This window comes from Mustela putorius, unplaced genomic scaffold (assembly GCF_011764305.1).
Source record: "Mustela putorius furo isolate JIRA1106 unplaced genomic scaffold, ASM1176430v1.1 tig00003834_pilon_pilon_pilon, whole genome shotgun sequence".
Classification (NCBI taxonomy): domain Eukaryota; kingdom Metazoa; phylum Chordata; class Mammalia; order Carnivora; family Mustelidae; genus Mustela; species Mustela putorius.
This window is the reverse complement of record NW_025421987.1, coordinates 88,851,188-88,871,127: the sequence shown is the minus strand read 5'-3', so window position 1 is coordinate 88,871,127 and position 19,940 is coordinate 88,851,188. Positions and strand designations below refer to the sequence as shown.

Genomic DNA, 19,940 nt, shown 5'->3' with positions numbered 1-19,940 from the left:
CAGGGGGGTGATCGGTCTGTGGAGCAGTGAGAACACACGCATGGATGGACGAAGTCTGTCCTCTTCTATGACTCTGGTTCATGGTACCCCAAAACAACAGGAATATCAAAGATCACTGGTCACGGATCACCATAACAAATATAATAATAATGAAACATCTGAAATATTACAGAAATACCAAAAAGTGACAGAGACAGAAAGTGACCAAATGCTGGCAGGAATATGGCACCAATTAATGTGCTCAATGCAGGGTTACCACAAACCTTTAATTTGTAAACAAAAACAAAAACAAAACAAATAAACAAACAGAAAAAACCAATATCTGTAAAGGACCAGGTATGCTATACATCCCGTTGAAATATTTATAAAGGTATCCAGAAAGTCATCTGGGATCAGGGAAACTTTCCCAGAAATGCTTTGCATAATACAATTAATACAAAATAATGCAAGTACAAGTTTTAAAAGGCAGAGAAAAAAGAAACACTTTGATTTTCCATTAAGGAAACTTTAATTTGAGGCGTGGCAGGGGGAGAACAAAAAATAGTTTGAACCTGTGAATTAAATGAACAAACTGAAGTATTGTTGCTTCTCACTGTAGAAAATACGCAGTAGAAAACAGGTCATGCCAGATTTTTTTTTGCTACTGATTTTGCTTTAAAACTTTATGGAAGATGGTTTTCTTCTTTTGCATTTTGATACGATGCAGTCAGTAAGTTAAGGCTCGATAAATATCAGAAGCTACTTTTTCACATTCCTCCATCACATAATAGAAGTAACCAAAAGCAAATGTGTGAATACTTAGAAATTTGATGTTATCATTCTGTATCAGCTCATCGTCCTCCAACCTTTTTTCCTGAATCCTTTCATGACCCCTCAAAAAGAGACCAACATCAAAAAACCAAGGCAGCAAGTATTCAGTTCCCACTGAAGCATCCCATGTCAGATAGCCAGAACCAAAACACAAGGGGCATGCCAACCAAGCGGAGGAGGGGGATATTCTCTTACACATTGGCAGTAGGGATTCTATGGCTAAGCACCATCTAGCACGACTTGCCAATAAAGGATGTATAGGCAAAGTGTGACTAGATTTTAGATGATTAGCATGAAAAGGGTAACTTGGGCTTATAAAATACAAGAACTGGAATGGAGATTTGAGGAGTCATTCCAACATTTTCATTGAAATATCATAAAAGTGCCCCAAAGAAGTGATTTAGATATCTGAGATAACAATTTAGTGAAGGGGTTGGAAAGGACTAGACTCTGAACATCCTTTACTAGGAAACATCTTCTCCAAAGCGGTAGCTCATAAATTATTTCAACTGTTGTTCTTAGGAGCCTATGATATAAAGAGAAAGTCACCCTTGTCCCACCTTCCAGATGAAGAAACTTCACAGAAGACAGGAGCAGAAGCAGTCCCCAAGGATTTCCAGTTCAATGTTGGGACCAGATCAAGAAAATGAAGGAAGAAGAGTCATCCTTGAGCCAGTTCAGAATAAAATACTGACACATGGGTGCAAATATGAGCTACAGAAATTCCTAGAATGGAGATTTCAGAATGTGTGGAGATACTTACATTCACAGACATTGGAGACAGGAAGAATCTCACTTAACTTCTATTATGATGCCATGTTGTATCAAAAAGGAAACAAAGAACCAGAGAGCTTAAGTGATTTGCTGTTGGTCAAAGAGCCAAGTGATAATGATGGAACAGGGTGACCTGAATAATCAATGCCCCCTGGTCCTAGTCTTCCCACTCAAAACTCAAAATTATCAAGTAAAAGAAGTCGGTATTACAATTTTCTTCTGTGAAACTTACCACTTCTGCTAATGTCAGAAGATGACTGACTATTTAGGGCCAGAAAAGTGATCCTGATTACTTACCCAGAACAACCAGAGAATTCTCTTTTGTGAACAGGAAGGCAGATGGGATGGGGGCGGGGGGGTGAGGAGAGTTGAGAAGCAGTAAACTAGGCATTCCATCTTGGGTCTGCCATAATTCATTCTGGTGACACTAGGCCAATCACTTCTTTCCTTCTAACCTTACATTTGCTCACCAGCAACATGATGGGTTTAAACTAGATCTTTATGGTTTCTTCTGATTTAAAAGTTCTGTTATTCCAACACAGTTGCATAAGTACAATCTACCTACCATTAAAAGGAATTTTAAGTTATTCATTATTGTTGATATATTTTTTCTCACTTACAGCCACTTACTGGAACCAAATTACTCTGTTTCCATTTAGTTTAAGTGTACTTTGGTAGTTGAAAATACAGAAGATAGAGAGCAGCTACTAACAAGACACAATTCGAAACACCCATTTCAAAAGTAGGGTCATGGATAGCAACTTTATAAAGGAATTTGCCTATGTTACATTGTTTGGAGAGCCAGCAGCTGATCCAAAGAAAGGGAGCAAGATAGGGAAGGATGACAATGTCCTAGCAAGCAGGCAGGAGAGAACAAGACAAAACACACACATTACCTCTTACCTCAGAGGCGAGAAATGGATAAGATATGAAGAGGGAGGTTTACCTAAAATGTAAGGAATCATATTTTCTAATAATAAAAGAGGCATCCTCTCCCTAATCATTGTCCCAAATCTGTTCATCACTTTATCTTGGTCAAGCTGTTCAAAGATGGTTCTGGGAAATGGCCTATGAGGTAGTATCATCACTAGTCCTCACGGCCACTCCATCCACTGTGCATAGCCTGGGACGCCATTACTGCCGGGAACATTGGGAAAGGAAATCATAGCCCCCTCTGCACTGTCATCATCAACAGAGAAGTAGCTGAGTTTAGAAAGGCACTTGCATAAATATTTCTCATTGCATTGCTCAGGCAGTTTCCTGTTTATGGAAAAAAAAAAAACCTAGAGATTGACAAATAGGATTCTTGTTTTACAAAAAAAAGGATACAACAGGTCAGAAGAATTTTCCAAAAATGTAAGAATTAAAATCTAGGACTTAGACATTTTGCGCCAAGCTCAGGCTCTTCCATGACACCAGGCTGGAAATGTCTTCCCTTCAAGCATCAAACTGTGATTATCCTATCAGGTCACTGTGAATTAGGTTATGGCTGTTAAGTACAGTTAAAAAAGCCAAGGTCCCATCATCTCTTTCACCTTCTATTTCCTCATATAGTAAAATTTTCATCCACTTTTTCAGAAATATTTACAAATATTCAGGCCCCACTGATATGAAGGACAGGAATTTAAACCAAAAAAAAAAGGCTCTCTGCCTTCCAAGTGCTTACAATTCCATTAGAAAAGTTTGCTTATCCACAAATAAATATACCTTGGAGCTGAATACAGGCAGGTAAGTATTGAAGGATATGAAATCACGATGCCAGAGCACAAATTAGAGAGATCGGAAAAGGCTACATGGACTCTGAGAGAACTGAGAAGATCTTGAATGGAGAAAAGATCCTTAAGATATTTACCATAAGAGCATAGACACCAGAGGTGCACAGGGCATGTCCCAGCCTTCGGCAAATACAAAGGTTATTTTAGGTAAAAATAAAGGAAGAGCAGACTCAGAGGATGGGCTATGGTCAGAAAATGCAGGTGTCCCGGGACTGCAAGATGGGACCCTGGCCCGCCAAAGGGTAAGCATGTCCCCGTGACTCAGAGAAGGTGGGCAGGAGTGGCTGTATCTAGGGACGCAGCGCTGATGTGGGAACAAACACGTGGTATGAATCACATATATTTTAGGCGGTGCACAGACAATTTACATTAACGATGCTCCTAGCAGGAATTCCTATTTTTATAAAAAAAAGTTTGCCATTGATAAAAAAGTAAGTACGGGACTATATCAGGAAGCTGCTGGTTTCCCCTTCATGGGGAATGAATGTGAATCCACGAGACAGCAGGCATTTGTGTCTCCATCCTTGGAAATACAAGTTAACTGAGCTCTCCGAGAAGGTGTAGTTTCCTCTATAGAAAGCGGGAAGGATATGAAGTGAGGAACGATGCTGTCCCCAGCCTCACCATTCTCATCTCCACTTTAAAAGCCCTTCTTGACTCCAGAACTCTGCTCACATCTCATCTCGGGCTTTCCTGAGAGACGTTTCCTTGTTCACAGAAGAATCAAGCCCCGGTCAAACAGATACCATTTACTCAGCAATAACGCACTACCCAGGTGACGTTACAGAACCAGGACAAATAACCAAGGAATAAGAAAGATCAGGATTGGCCGCCCCTACCTTTCCTTCCCTGGTCTCTCCTCTTCCAGTGGGAACTCTTTTCTTTATGATAAATTCCACTTAAACCGATTTGGGGGTTCTGTTCCCATCCGTGGTTCAAAGTGGACCCCGGGCCCTTGCCTGGATTTAAATGAAAAGGACTGAAAGTCGTGAGATGTTTTTTGAGCCAGTCACGTCCCCTCTCAGTTTTATGTCCTCCTACAAAATCGGGGAATCATAGTACAAACCCCACAGGGACATTCTGAAAACCCCATGGGATAAGGTCCCAGAAATGGCATGCCCGGCATAATGGCAAATGGACTGTACGTCTCCTATAAACACCAGCTAGTTGTGTGTTCTGTAAGTGAGAACGTTGCAGGATTATACCAGGTGAGCTCTAGCAGACCCTACAGACACTAAATGGAAAGCCTTGGTCTCAGACTGAGGCTAGACCTGGGGGGCTGAAGATGGATCTCTCAAGAAGAAAAAGGCTGGGGTTCTGAAGGGAGGCTGAGCCTCCTCTGAGGATAAGAGCATCTCAGACACGCATTCAAAGGAAAAATGCTTAGTCCCCTTCCCAGATTTACCAAAATCAGAACCCTGGGGAGCGGGGCCTAGCCGTCTGCACTTGACGAGCCTTTCATCCCTCCCCCAATTCTTTTTCACATGAAATTTGAAATCTGCTGGCCTAGAATTTGGTTGCCTGGTGCTAATGCAGTGCTAACAATAACTGGAACAATTTAATTAAAATCCCACAACTCTGAACGCACTGAAGGAGAATTCTTCACTAATGTATGCTAACCCAGTTCCCGGGGACAGGGAAAATGCTTGTCTCTCATCCGACAGCACTCTGTTCTCACCCACAGTGCCAACGGAGCAAACACAGTCTCCTTCACTTTTCTTCACTTGTGGAAATGGCAACAGCACTTACCACCTCGAAGGGGTGCTATGAGTTCCCATTTATTGGTGTTTATAAAGTCTTCTAAGTGTTCTGATAAATCAACTATAAATTGGCATTATTCACAGCACCCTGTTGGAGCTTAATACATATTCAATTAAAAAACAATGACAACAATACAGCAATATCCACAATTAGCATTAATTACAGCGCTGTGTTCTTCTCACCCGGCTGCCACAATCTGATCTAGGCAGAGCTGTTTATGTCTAGAGACAGCACAGACCCTCTCATTAACAAGGGCAATCTTCGCTCTGCAGCATCCGCGTTTCCTCTAGGAAAGTTCTATCACACTTGCCTCAGAGCACCCATTTTTCAGAGGATCCTCCCATTTGGCAAACACAAGGGCAGGAGGCAAATCTCTGTCCCCTGAAGAAAGGCAGGATGCTGCAGTCCTCTGGGACTGCTCCCTTTCCCATACCTGCCCTCCCTTGCTCCATATGGCTCTGGACTCTAGCTCCCCTTCTCAGGGGTGTTGGCCCCGGCCCCGGTTCAGGCCCTCACCGACCTCATCAGATTCTTGCGGTCAACTCCAAGCCATTCTACCATTGGCACTTCCCACAGTCAAGTCCTGCTACACTGCAGAAATCCATCTGAATGGAGATCAGGTCACTTCACTCTCCTTTGTAAGGTTATCATTCTCTGATGATTGGGGAAAATCCCCCAAACTGTCCTCTAAACTATGAAAGAGAAGGAATCCATCTAGTTGAATTAGGGGAGTGGCTGTAAGATGGTCCGGGAATTTTTACCAAAGAGAGAGCAGAAAGGGTGACGGGAAGACAGAGAGAGATACTCAGGCAGAAGGAAGAGCTAAAGCAAGGGCTATAAAGCTGGGTCTCTGCGATTCAGGGTTCAACTTTCTCCAGGGGACATTTGGCAGCCAGCCAAGCCAGCCACTGATCAAGAAGGAGCGTTGCCATCCCGTCCCCCGCCTTCCCTGTCCTGTCTCTCGTAGGCACCCCGGCACATCTTGCTCTCAGAGGGTTTGCTGACTCCAGTCTCCTGCTCTGTGTGAGCCTCCGACATGCATAGTTGAGGTTGAGGACTGTGTGCCTAGTGGGTTTGAGGTTTCATCAAGAGAAAAAGAAGGAACTTCTGTGATTTCACTGAGTAACTATTTTCACTACAAAAAATTCCCATATTTATTTTTCCCCTTTTTGAAATGGCACTGAGGAAATGCATACCAGCCTGCCATGAACAGGGGCTGTACTTTCCAAACAGTAGCAAAGACTAAAAATAGGAAAGCTTGATTGGCTCAAGATGTATATAACTTCCTCTCTCGCTTCCTTTCCCCACCACCCTGAGCCAGTACACAGAAGTGGTACATGTTGAACAGTTTTGTTTGTTTACAACAGCATCAAAAGCATCAAAAGAGCGATAAGCCTGTGTATAGTGCATATTCTGTAGATGTTTCCAGAAAATTCCTATTGCCAAGACAAAGAATGACTGATTCAATCAATCAGTCCACAAACATCATCCAGATATCCCTCAATGAGATACAGACTATGGATGATATAGGAATATGAACCATGACCCAGCCTTCAGCTCATTTCTAAAAGGGGAATAAACAAGAGGATAACTGAATGAGTTTAAGCCTTTGAATCCAGAACCCTCCAGCTGGTGCTAAGACCAGATCTCATACTAAAGGTCACATTGGGTGGTTTGCTTAAAAAATCTAGCCCTCCCCTCATTTCCTCTTCACAAGAAAGAGGGGCAGGATTAGAACCCTTTCAAATCTGAGTCCCTGTGATTTGTGATATTCAATAATTTCTACAGATCTCTTCCATGTCATAGTTTAACTCTGGCCTTTTTAATATATAGTTTGGAGGCAGTATTAATGTACATAATATAATTATATCAGTCACAAAGAAACATGTATCAAATGGCAGAAAAATGAGACATCATTAACTGATTCATTGTAGCCATGAGTATGAACCAGACACTACTGGATCCTCTATACTCCTTCCCTTAATTAATCCTCAAAATAACTTTCTAAGAACGTGTCATGATTCCCATTCTGCACGTGAAGATGTGTCACACAACTGGTTAGCAACAGAGCACAGCTTCCTGGCACCGTAACCTGAGGTCACGTCACAACTCCACGTTATCCAGTCAACAGAGTCTGGGAAAACTGAAGGGAGGGACTGTGGCGAGGTGGGGGGGTATCAGAAGCTACAGGGAAGAAAGTCAGGTTTGAATCTGGCTGTTCAAAATGGGAAGGATTTCTCATCAGGTGAGAAATGAGGATGTTTCAGGCAGCAAGAAAGACAACAAGGAAGATTAACTCAGCATGGGAAGCTGACACTGAAGGCATCTGTCTCACAAGAGCAAAGACTGCAAAGAGCCCAGTGGGAGAGGAGGTGTGCTTTAAAGGGTCAGGGAGGTCAGAGAATACTCTGAAAATCAACCAAGAAAAGAAATTTAATGTGGCAAACAATTAAAAGCCAAAGGAAGAAGATATCATTTTTTGAAGACTAATTGGTTAGGGATATGCAGCTGGAAAAGAAAAACAACAACAAAAACTTAAAAAAAAAAAAAAGAATCAAAGCAATGAGTCTATTATGTTTCAGAGAAGGAAGAAGCTAGGACAATGAATAGGAAAATAAGAGATGAGAGCAAACCTGACAGTTCTTTTTGAACCAAAAAATATGAGATGTTCGTAACAGATATATTAAAAAAAAAAAAGTAAGACATACCAGCAATGACCAGAGTTTTGAATTTGGAAGAACAGAAAATATGGTGGTATTTTTAACAACGTGGAAGTCTTGGGCTAAGACGATGAGTAGCTCTGGGATATAACGAAGGTGAAGAGACAGGTTTTCAATGTGGAAAGACTCTATGACAAATGGCACAATGCTTGTCTAAGGAAAAAAGTCATAACCAGTTCAAGTCATTAAATAAGAGATCAAAGCTGACTCTATTAGAGTGATGACTTCTACTGAGAAAAGACAGGAGGTCAAAAGGGAGAACACTGAGTGGACACCTAAATTTAGGGGGAGATGAAAAAAATGAAGGGGGATCTGGTACAAGAGAGAGAAAAGGAATCATCACAGATCCAGAAGGGGAACTCAGGGAGTTCTCTGTTGTGAAAATTGAGGGAGGAAGTGAGGAGGTTCAAATCAAGTGTTACCTTCCTGAAAGAGGTAGAGGACGTCAGAAAAAGAACAGTCACTGGGGGATCAGAGGGCACAGCAAACGTGGAAACGGCCATTTCGGTAGCATTGAAATGACTTCAGTCAATGCTGAGACTATGGCTTAAGTCCCAGTTTACAGAAACATGGCAGGATTGGAGAGAAGGCCAAGACAGACTCATTTAATGAATCTGTAACTCCATGAAAATACCTCTCTGTAGTTGCCATGGCCCAAAACTGGTCTCTATCCCCACAGGGTCAGGAAAGAATGACTAAAGTGACACTGTACGACTCTCAACAGGTGAAAAGGAAATGAAAACAATCCTCCAGGCACATTTTGACTCACAAAATGGTTTGACATAAAATAGTCATAAAAGTAATGAAGTCTCCTGAATGTGCACCGTGAAAGACTCTTGTGGCGGCCAGGTTTTTTATTTACTTGTTTGATCATCTCTTTCTGGACTATCTAAGCCTGAGCCAGCCAGGTGCTCTATGAAGCTCTCAGACAGGTCTTTCGAAGTCAGAACCCTAACTCTTAAATGCTCATGAGTCAGCGAGGGCTGCCCAAGCGACAGTTGTCCCTTCTCCTCTCGATACCCACCATGACATTGACTACAACACTGAAAGGCCATGTAGTAAATGTACTGCTCTAAATGTAGAGGTTATATAATTGTTAAGAGTTAGAATGAAAGCTCAAAGATGTTGAAACAGTATTACCCCCCCCAAAAAAAGTACTTTTAACGTAAATTCTATAATTGCTACTTTAGAAAGTGCTATCAAATGGCTTATTTTTATGCAATCATTTAAAAACAAAACAAAACAAAAGCAGAAGATAGGAAGCATCATACTAGTTTATGGCTAAAGAAACGGAGACTTGGTTCTTAGGGATAGTCTGCCCCAGATCACATATCATCGTGATATATCATGAAGGATTCAAAACAGAAGGTGGGCAGAGACAGACTGTTTTAAGCACTGGAAGGAACAACAGAAATTATGGTCAAAGAAAGGGCTCTGACTACCCTTATGCCTCCAGAGTGCTTGTTCTCTCTCTCTCTCTCTCTCTCTCTCTCCCTCCCTCCCTTTTGTTTTATTGGGGTGAGTGGCTCATTAGCCAAATTCTGTACTTCTAAAAATACAGCTAAATCACACTTCTTATCATGTGAATTCATCTGTCGTGTGTTACTCCCATCTCCCCTTTCAAAAAACTGCCAAAGAAACAGTTGATCTATACCAGGTACCACCGATTTTACTCATTTTCCAATATCATAAAAATTGTTATCTTCACTAAAGTTTATTGGTAAAATAAATATAAAAACAAACAAAAAATTGTGGAAAGAATTCCATTTGAAAGGTTTGTAAACATCTTCCCCATATGTTAAAGATTTATTTATTATTTGAGTGGGGGATGGGCAGAAGGAGAGGGAGAGAGATTCTCCACCAGACTCACCACTGAGCACAGAGTTCAAGACAGGGCTGGATCTCAGCACCGTGAGATCATGACCTGAGCAGAAATCAAGAGTCTGGCACTTAACCGACTGAGCCACCCAGGCACCCCTCTTTCCAATATTTTAATACCAAAGAACATTCTTATAATCCACAATGATACAGACTATTGGGGGGAGGAGGGATAAAACGGAGGCTGAAGACAATACTGCCCTAGAGAATTCTACAGCACAAGTCATAAGAGGAAGAGATTCCAAATTCTGAGTATGTGGTGAGGAAGGTGACAATTGGTGTTTTGTGCCCTTCATCAAAAAGGAATATAATAGAAAAGTAACAATAAAGCAGTGATGGCGAGAGAGAGAGAGAGAGAGAGAGAGCGAGGTGGGGGAGAAATGGAATGGACTGACAGGACTCAGGGTTTGATCCCTGCCTGGGACACTTAATACCATGGAAACCTAGAATATTACTTAGCGTCCCTGAGCCTCAGCTCCTTCACTTGCACCGGACGGAGATTATCCCTACCCTTCCCATTTCATAAGTTATTTAAAGGCTCAAGTGAGATCAAGTGTATGAAAATCTTTTATTTAAAAACAAGACAAAAGACACTCCAAGTCCAGTTTGGAATTTACGGAATTTGTAGGCCTTGGACAGGTCAAACTCACAAAAGCAAAGGATAAAAATGTTAAGAGTGGAACCCCTCAAAACTAGTATAAGTATTGCACGCGATAACACACTGTAAATTATCTAGTTGGGATGCATGAATACTTGACTTTTGAATGGATCGAGCAAAATCAGTTATGCAGAGAAAATCTCCCCCAAACATTGAGAGCTTCGAAAATAAAATCTGAGTTAATGCCCTGGGTTTTCAGACTTGGCATCTTCTACTCCCTCTTTCACCCCTAATTTCAGATCAAGTTGTTTTGTGCCCATGTTGAGTGGATTATGTAAATTACTAAGGAACTAAAGGATTTGGGAGCCCAACAGAGCCTTTTACCAAATCCATGGATAAGAAGAACATGGTACAATCTGTGAGGGGTTTGTCAGAGAATATGCTGACGTGTAGGATGGAAGATGTGGCTTATTTCCACTAAAGAACCTCACAGAAAGCTATCTCAGTGGCCCCTGGCCACCATCCATGAACACATATTGTTGATGACTTTGGCTGCTTTTTGAGAATTCAAAATGATCTGCCTTCTCTCATTTGTAAGGGAACTGATACTAAGCCAAGAGGCTTAAAAGTCCCCAAAATACATTTTGTTTTTGTTTTTGTCCATTTAAAAATAAATCACTGCTTCCATGACACTTGTGAGATCTAAAAAAGTCGCCTCAACAACTTGGACCTCAATTTTTTTTTAATTGGTTAAAATATTTTTGTTTTTTTTTTTTTATGTGAAGATCAGATAAGACAAATAAAGTATTCTGCGATTTGTAAATCACTGTCAAGTTATAAAGAGGTGATATTTTATTACTAAAGCAGTGAATTTTAGAGCTAAAAGAAACCTAAAAAGATGAGTTAATCCAATCATTCATTTTACAGATGGAGTTTATGGAAGTGCATCTTTAGCAAAAGGCCCCAAATCCCCAAGCATATACAGGAGTAAGGAGTGGGGTCACCAGTGAACCTTAGGGAAGCAAACCAAAGACATTGACAACTGTTCCAGAACTCAGCACAGAGGCCAGCTAGCCCAGAACTGCCCAAAAGTGATGACATCAACAGAAAACATTTTCTAAGCACTGGGATATGTCAGGCACATACAATACTGTCTACGTGCATCATCTCTTTGAAACTCCACAGCAATCCGAACAGTTAGATTCAATAACTGCCCAGTTTACAGATGAGCAAACTGAGGTGCGGAAAAAGTTAAATAGCATGCCCATCAGCATACAGCTAGTAAGCGAGGGGCCCGGTGTCTGGACCCTATGGTGACCCTGTTCCCCAACATACTAGGTTATCCCTAGAGCTTGACTTGGTTTAGATGATGCAACCAAGGAGGGCTCTTCCTGATGAAGCCCTAGAGGGCATGAGAGTGAGCTTGAGATAAAAAAACAAAAGGTAGCAACACCTGACTTTAATAGCTGACTCTGAGCTGTCACAACAAGAAGGGTGAGGGGGTGGGGAGCCTCTTGGGAAAGAATGTTTGGAGTACAGAATGTCATAACAGCAGTAAAATCACTTAGTGAGTTCATCCTTCTAATAAAAAGTTCTTTGCCACATTCCCTGATACTTCGGGTAACATAGTCATTGAGATGCATGGGGGGGGGGATAGTGAGGGAGGGAACAGATAAGCCTGGGGAACTCACCAGAGACCCTGCCCCACCCCCCACAACTGGCTGCTGCCCTCACTCAGCATCTATGTGACAAGGGCAACTGGGGATTTGCTACCTGCCAGGGGATCCTTGAAGCTCAGACATACATAGCTTTGAGGGCTCCAGCAGAGCTTGCTGGGCTGCTCTTGGTCTGTGCATCCAAGGCAAACCATTTCATTAGCCTATCCCCCCTAATTACACACAGAAGGTGAAGACCAGATGCAGACACCCACTCTGTGGTCACCACATTATTCAAAGGACCACATCTTCCTGATCAAGGTAAAACATAAAGTTTGGAGTACACAGTAGGGAGGTAAAGTTTCGAGTACACAGTAGGGAGGTCTACCAGAACTGCAGATCCAGAGCCACTCCCACCACATTCCCTTTTCTAATTCAGGTGGATATAGCATTTCCAAGTCAGGAGCAGACCATCTCTACAAAACATTAAAAAAGAAAGAAAGGAAGCAAGCCGAGGGGGTTCTTCCAGAGGCAGAACTACTGAAAAAGAATACCAACATGAAGAATGGAAAAGAAATCCAAAATGATAAAACGGGGGTTCCATAAGAAAGAAAACGGCAGTAACTTAAGAAAACCCCTCCTAGCTAAATTAAAAACTGAACTCTTCCTATCAAATAAATACACTGAATGATGAGTGGAAATGCTGGGGTGGGTAGGGACCTAAGCCCAGGTGCAAGGCGGGGAAACCACAGACTCCTACAAATAAGGCTGGCAGATCCAACGAAGAGAAGTTCATAAACTTGGATGGGGAGGAGGGAACAGACTGGGATCAGATTTCTCACTTGCAATGCTAAATGATACTATAGTGACAGTATAGAAATCTTCACAGAATACTGATAAAGGAAATTTGACCCTCGAATTCTATCTGCAGCCAAACTTTTACTTAAATGTAAAGGCAAAAATAAATCATTTTCAGATATATAAAAACTCAGGAGCTAGGTCATTCATGTAGGCTTCCCTCCCCAAAAAAATTACTTGATAAAGTACTAATGGCAGGGAAAAAAATAAAAAAGAATCAGGATATGAATTCAAGAAAGAGAAACAGCAAACAAGACACTGCCATAAACAAGTAAAAGTTATAAGTTATTAATAACGTGGTGATACAATTTAATGTGAGAAATGATCCCTTCAAAACAGGCTGAGTTATGATGTTTAAAATATTAGAGAATGTTCTCCAAATTATATTACTAACCGTTTGGATGCACCAGGAAGAACGCTCAAACCTCACATGGTGTAGAGATCCTAATTTTAATTTGACAGAGAAACATGATGGAAAATACTTGATCTATACTGTTTGCTTCATTTACATTAAGAGACAAAGCACATTTTAAAAAATATATAACTAGGCATATTAGAGCTTTGAAGAAACTACCAGGATTATTGATGGGAGAAACAAGGACCAACTGCAGTTCCTTCACTTGCCTCCAGGCAAAGAACATTTTCTGAAATATGCAAATAGGGTCAATTACTCCCCATTCAGAAGCTCAAGAGCTAGAGCAAACCTGACCTCCTTGGTTACCCTGACCTACAGCATTACTGACCACAGCCCATCTCCCTGGAGGGCTCTTGCCTGGCTATTCCTCAAGACCTTCCCTGCAGAAAGCATATGGATGCCCTAGGTCACTAGAAGGTGGTGGGGGCCATGGTAATTGGGTTGATAAGTGTGAAAGAGCGTGTGCGTGTGTGTGTGTGTGTGTACACACTCGACTCCTGATCCCCAGGAACAGGTTTACCTCTTTAAAATAGGTCCTTAAGAAAAAGGCAGAGAAAACTATGACATTCCATGAAAAAGGTTCAAATTGCTAAATGAAATACTAAAATACACCCTCGGGGCTCTACGCCTGCTACTTTCAAAGAAGCGCTTTTAAGTCCAGACACCAAAAATCTCTCTCCTGGCTCATCGGGACACCCAATGAGATGATGATGCGGAGAGAAAAGCAAACAGAAAACCTTTGAAATTTACTTGTAGAAAGTCCTACTAACCAAAACCCAAGCACCTCCAGGTCCCACTAAATACACACTGGCCTCCCAGCACAGACCAAAGAGGAGAGTGCTGTGAAGCTACTGCTGTTGCTGGGGTCACAAACAACCCTACAAACCAACAAGGGCTTGCTAACCCGAGGCCCAGGAAACACGGGAAAGGGTCAGGAAGCACCTCAATCACTCCTTCAGTCTGTTCTCAAGGATCGAAATACTCCTGTCCTCTCACTGTGCAGAAAGGATAAGCACTTCCGAGTGCCGAGTGGATTAGAGCTTGTGACCATTTCTGGTTTGTTCTAGCAGGACTGGACATTGCCTCTCCTCTTCACCATTACTGCCTGGATCTTCTTTTTGACCCGGCCCCCCGCTTCCTCAGTGCACTCTCAGGCAGCAGAAGGAAGGATCTCTACGATAGGGCATGTCAAAGCCATATAAAGCAAGCCCTACTGCCTATTTCTGTGGGTGCATTGAAGAAGGTAGCCATGGCCGTGGGCCTGAGTCCTCTGGGTCTACAAGTAAACATCTGTCATTCCACACCCATGACCATGAGAAGACGAGACCGAGAGTCACGAGACACAGAATCCAGTGCCAGCCACGCTAATACCAGGGGAGACTTTAAAATTATTACTGATATAAGCGGATAACTGATGGTAAGCCACCATCCACCATGTACATAAATGAGCTCTGAAAATGTTTTCCTAAGAAGAGAAATGAGTTGGCCTTAAACTTTTAAAGACAGACTAAGACAAGACCATAAATGATTTCAGAGATTTTCCTTCTCCCTTCTCTTTTCAATTAACCCTGGGCATTGGCCCAAGTTCAGTGCATAGCTCACATTACACTGTTCTCCCTTGGGCCTCAAAAAAGTCACCTCATTCAGCAGACTTAATGATCAGCTTCTTGAGGCAGACTTCACTTATCCCTCAATGGCCCAACGGTCACTCTGCAGGTGTGCCATTGGCTCGAAGAAGGTAGGAAGAAAATCACTGGGAAGAAGTCACAAAGAAATAAATTTCACTTCCATAAGAGAAAGAAGTTCTTAACACAGGGAGTAACCGGTGACAGGCATCACAGTCTGTTTTCTAAGGTGGAGGGGCTGGAGCAACAGCACCAAATGGGGTCTTGGCCATCCTGCCAGGATGAGTGGAAAGGGGGAGATGAAAACCCAAAGATACACATCCCTGGAGAGGCAGCAAGTAAAGGCAAGCCAGAGGACGGGCTCACAGAGAGAGGCAGTGAGGAGCCATCAACTAGAAAGGCAAGCACAGATGTTAGGAAAAGTGGCCATTAAGCACCGGGCACCTGAACTCAAAGCCATTGGGTATCAGGAGACAAGTCCCTGAGAGCTCAAGGAAGTGTGCCAGACAACTCAGAGCTCTCTGCACGGGGTTTCCCACAAGCAACAGGTTATGCCTGATGGGCTGCTGAAAGCACCACATGGCACCCAACAACAGATCTGGGGATGTCACCCTTATAACTACAATATTAACAAACATCTGCAATAAACTGTCAACGATTTCAGAATCAAGGGCAAAATCCACAGTCTGGAATGCAGGCAGGCCCATCACACTGCTTGGTGCTTTCCTTCAATACGTCTATTTTTCTTACTTTATTGCTGAAAGATCTATTCCCCTGCATCTAAAAATTAAGGTCCTACCCGTCCATCAAAGTGCAGGGCAATGGCAACTGTTTCTAAAAATCCTTGTAGCTCTCCAGCCAGTTAATTTACTTCCCCCACCCTCTACCACAACTAAGGACTTAGACTGTGCTTCTGATCACAGCATGGTAACTAAGGTGTAATTTATGACAGAACACCTTTGTTTAAAAGCTGCGTCTGTGTGCATCTCCCAAACTTGGTTCAGAGGCATTGTATGGGATCCAGCATATCCTTATCTTCCAAAATCATGTCACCTGCAACAGTCACCCATAAACATTTTATTCAACTGGGAAAAAGAATAAGGAGATCCAAAAAAAGAAAGGGACTTAAATGATGAGCTCTAATTTCCTTGTAAACCTGAAATCCTGTGAGACACTCTCCCCCTGTGAAACTAGTCTAAGTGATACCACAGACCTGCCCATCAGCTGTGGAAATAAGAACCAACAACTAACTATGGCATCAGATCAGAACAATACTATACAGTCCCAAGGTCAAGACTCAGGGCCCTAGAACCATGACACCAACATCTGAGGCCACAATCCCTAGCGTATGGACCTGACTTACAAAAGTTATTCAATTCATGATGAAGGAAGGAAGAACAAATGAACAAAAGAAGGGTCCACTCCACTGGCGCTCCGAACCTCACAGGTACTGAGGTCAAACAGATCCCGACAGAAAAGAAAAGATAAAGCCCTCATTTGATTTCCAAGATTCATTTTTTTTTTCCTCAAAAAAAAAAAAAAATTATCAAAGTAAGAATTACTGACACTAAATATTTGCCTTTTGCTAAATAAATAAAATAAAATAAAAGTGCCTAGCAGGTATCGAAAATTCAGGGCACCAAGCACAACCCCAGCAGTGCCTGTAATCCCCTGGTCTGAAACTCAGAGCCTTACAGGCTGGGGGAGGACTAAAGCAAAACCGTGTGCAATGTGCAAGGCCTTTTGATGGAACCGGAAGGACAAACCCAGAAATCAAGATTCCTCACAGGTATGGATTAGAGGATGCCCACCTCCTTTGGTCTCAGTTTCCCCATTTGTGAATACAGGGAATTAATTCATTTCGCAAGTCCTCAAAGAGGCTGTAACTCACGGCTGGTGCCAGGGGACTGACTACCTGATCCCTAAGGTCCTTTTCAGCGCTGAAAATCTTATAATTCTTATAGCCAGACTTAGTAGACATTCTTTTGATGCTGACCTGAAAATCTGGGTGGAAACATAAATAGATCTCTACATAAAAACACCCATTTACCAGCTATAATTTGGACTTGGCAACACAAGGTTTCACCATGGCTGAGAGGAAAAAGTGCAAAATCTTCTCTGGTGATTATACTACTTTGGGCTTTATTACAGTTCAGATTCCAAAGTGGTTCAAATATGGCCAGGGCAGGGCCAAGTCACTATCACTCTCACACAAGGGAAGGGTGTGCCTGTTTTCTTTTGAACTTGCACGATTTTCCATATATTCAAGAATAACATGCCTCTCCTACCAGATTTGTCCTTTCCCATTTGGCAAACTCGATTTTATGTTTTTCCTTCCTTGTATTTTACAAAAACCATAAGCCAACTTGTCAACCAGATTTTTATTTCCTTCCTTTGAAAAAGCAAAGTCATGGGGGCACCTGGGCAGCTCAGTTGCTTACGTGTCTACCTTTGGCTCAAGTCATGATCCCAGAGTCCTGGGATTGAGTCCTGCATCGGGCTCCTTGCTTAGTTGGGAGTCGGCTTCTCCCTCTCCCCCTGCCTCCTCCCCGCTGCTCATGCTCTGTCTCTACCTCTCACTCTCTTTATAAAATAAATAAATAAAATCTTTTTAAAAAATTTAAAAAATAAATAAAAAACAAATCATGGTTTTAGTATTGTTATCAGGATGCAGTCCACACAGGAAAAGAATATTTGTAATATTTATGAAAGCCCATGTTTGAATTTTTCTTAATTAAACCTTTTGGGAAAGCCTTATGATTACTGCTGTTGTTATATTTATATAGTAACAGTTAAAACATCAAAATACCCGTACAACCATTATAACTTGGCAATTTCAAATCCATCTGTATTTCATCTAGCTACTAGAGGTAGACAGTTACCTTACTTTTAATTATAAGAAAAATTGGACTTAGTGTGACCTGTTCAAAACCATGTAACTAGAGGGGCCCCAGGGTGGCGCAGTCATTTAAATATACAGACATTTGGTTTCTGCTAGATCCTGATCTCAGAGTCATGAGATCAAGCCCCATGTGGGGCTCCGAGCTCAGCACAGAATCTGCTTGAGATTCTCTCTTTCCCTCTCCCTGTGCCCTTGCTCCCTGTGTGCTCTCTCTCTCTCTTGTGCCCTCTCTAAAATTAGTTAATACATTTTAAAAACAAAACAAAACAAAACCCACATAACTAGATTACGTTGTTCAACTAGCAATCAAACACAAGTCTTCTGTCACAAGGTCAAACAAGCTTTTTAGAACTCAAGATTTAAAATGCAAGAAAGCAGTTTCCATAATATTCTAAGAGACCAAATAGACAAAATGAAGTTTTTAATTATGTAAATTCAATAATATGCAAAGAATAGCCCAGGACAAAATAAGAGCAGAAGTATATAAAAGACAAATGTAGGAGGCTTTTTTTTAATTGTTAAAAAAAATGACTAAAAATAAGAAAAAATGATTGTGTTATTTCTATTTGCTAAATAAATGTATACCAAATAATAGAATCAACCTGCATGTGCTCAACAATTATCAACTCATAACTAATCTTTCTTTCACCTATTTTCTCACTCATCAGCTCCCTACTCTTATTATTTTGAAGACCATACCTGATACCATTAATTTCCTCTCCCCAAATATCTTTGATGTTTCTCTGAAAGACAAGGGCTGTTTTTTTTTCTATGTATCTATAGTAACATTCTCACCTGTAAAACACAACAATAATTCTATAACTTTGTTACTTAGTTTTCCTTCCTGATACGAACAGCATTTGGATGCCAAGTGGTGGCATATGGTCACAAGTGACTCTATGCAATCACAGACTGACTATTCCTACCAGTGCTTCTGATTCCAGCCCCACGTTACTTGCAATCAGCAGTCTCTAGAGCACACCACTTGTACATAATCAATACATACTCTAATGTGCATCCTTGACCTCACTCAGTAAAGAATACCCCAAGAAGGTTTGCTGGAGCTTTTGCTAGAATGATGCCGCTGACCAATTAAGTGACCACAGTGACCAACCAGAGCCTTTGAAGATCACTCTTACTCACGCAGAATGCAATGTTTGTGGATAGAGAAATGAGGCAATAAAAAAGCATGGCTGGGTCCCCAGGATAACAGGAAAATGTGGAATTCTCAAGTGGCATTTCTAAAAAATGGCTTTGAGTTTCAGAACAAAATTAGTAGGTAAAAGGATTTCTGGGGCTTTCGAATGCAAGCCAGCTGAGTTCTGAGAAGCTTCAGCCAGGGAGGTGGCATTAAAGGATCTGAGCTTTCTTGAGTTGCAAAGCTTTCTTCAGGCTCTGAATAAATGTTCATCCACCATGGAAATAATCACTGAATTCACCAACTTCCAAGCATGGCTCATTGATATGACTTCAACCATACATCTTACCTGTGCCCTGAAAGCACCTTCGTCAAGGGGTGGTGGAGGAGGGAAGTTTCCGGGGCTGGACGGAAGAGCACCAGGATCATCTAGAGGTGGAGGCGGGGGTGGAAGAAAGTCACCTACAGAAAGGACATGAACACAGGAAGTGAATATACAGGCAATCACACAGGACTCTTGAAAATCACACATTTGTTCAAGTTGACCACACGGATATAGACCTTTTTGTCTCTTCAAGCAATTATCCCCCATGATAGCTCTTTGCAGTTTCATCAGTAGCCTTACTTTTGAGAAGAACGAGGACCAGATCTGATACTTAGAAGTGACATAAAAGCTAGTCGAGAGGGGGCAGGAATGTTTAGCCAGAACAGAGAAGGTGCTTGGGGTTGTGAGGGCAGTGGCTGAGGGGTGTAAGACTTTCACAGTCAAGCAAAGGAGGAAAAAAATGTGTACACAAATGAAGATAATACAAGATAAAATATATTGAGATGGAGAAACAAACTCTTCTGGAATCTAAGATAAAGGAAAGTTTATGTCGAGGTGGAGGGACCAAAGAAGGCTTATACTGGAGCATTACAATGGCCCCTGAACATCATGATACGGACAACAAGTCTGCTTAGCAGAAAGACAGGGGAACAAAGGCATAGATTAAAACATCCAGGGCCTAGAGAATAAGGAGCAAGTTATTAAG

General features: G+C 41.8%; 1 protein-coding gene across 10 annotated transcripts in view; it reads right to left on the bottom strand.

The window, feature by feature from the left end:
* Window positions 1-19,940, bottom strand: part of LOC101676863 (LIM domain containing preferred translocation partner in lipoma) — a 655,863-nt gene that overhangs the window by 354,951 nt on the left and 280,972 nt on the right. For 9 of the 10 annotated variants that reach the window (XM_045088088.1, XM_045088086.1, XM_045088092.1 and 6 more), the window contains one exon: window positions 19,259-19,371. In XM_045088088.1, the coding sequence (XP_044944023.1) occupies window positions 19,259-19,371 (113 nt within the window). Of the gene's footprint in view, window positions 1-4,198; window positions 4,319-19,258; window positions 19,372-19,940 lie in introns of those variants that run through there. The other variant, XM_045088093.1, reaches the window with a different exon arrangement.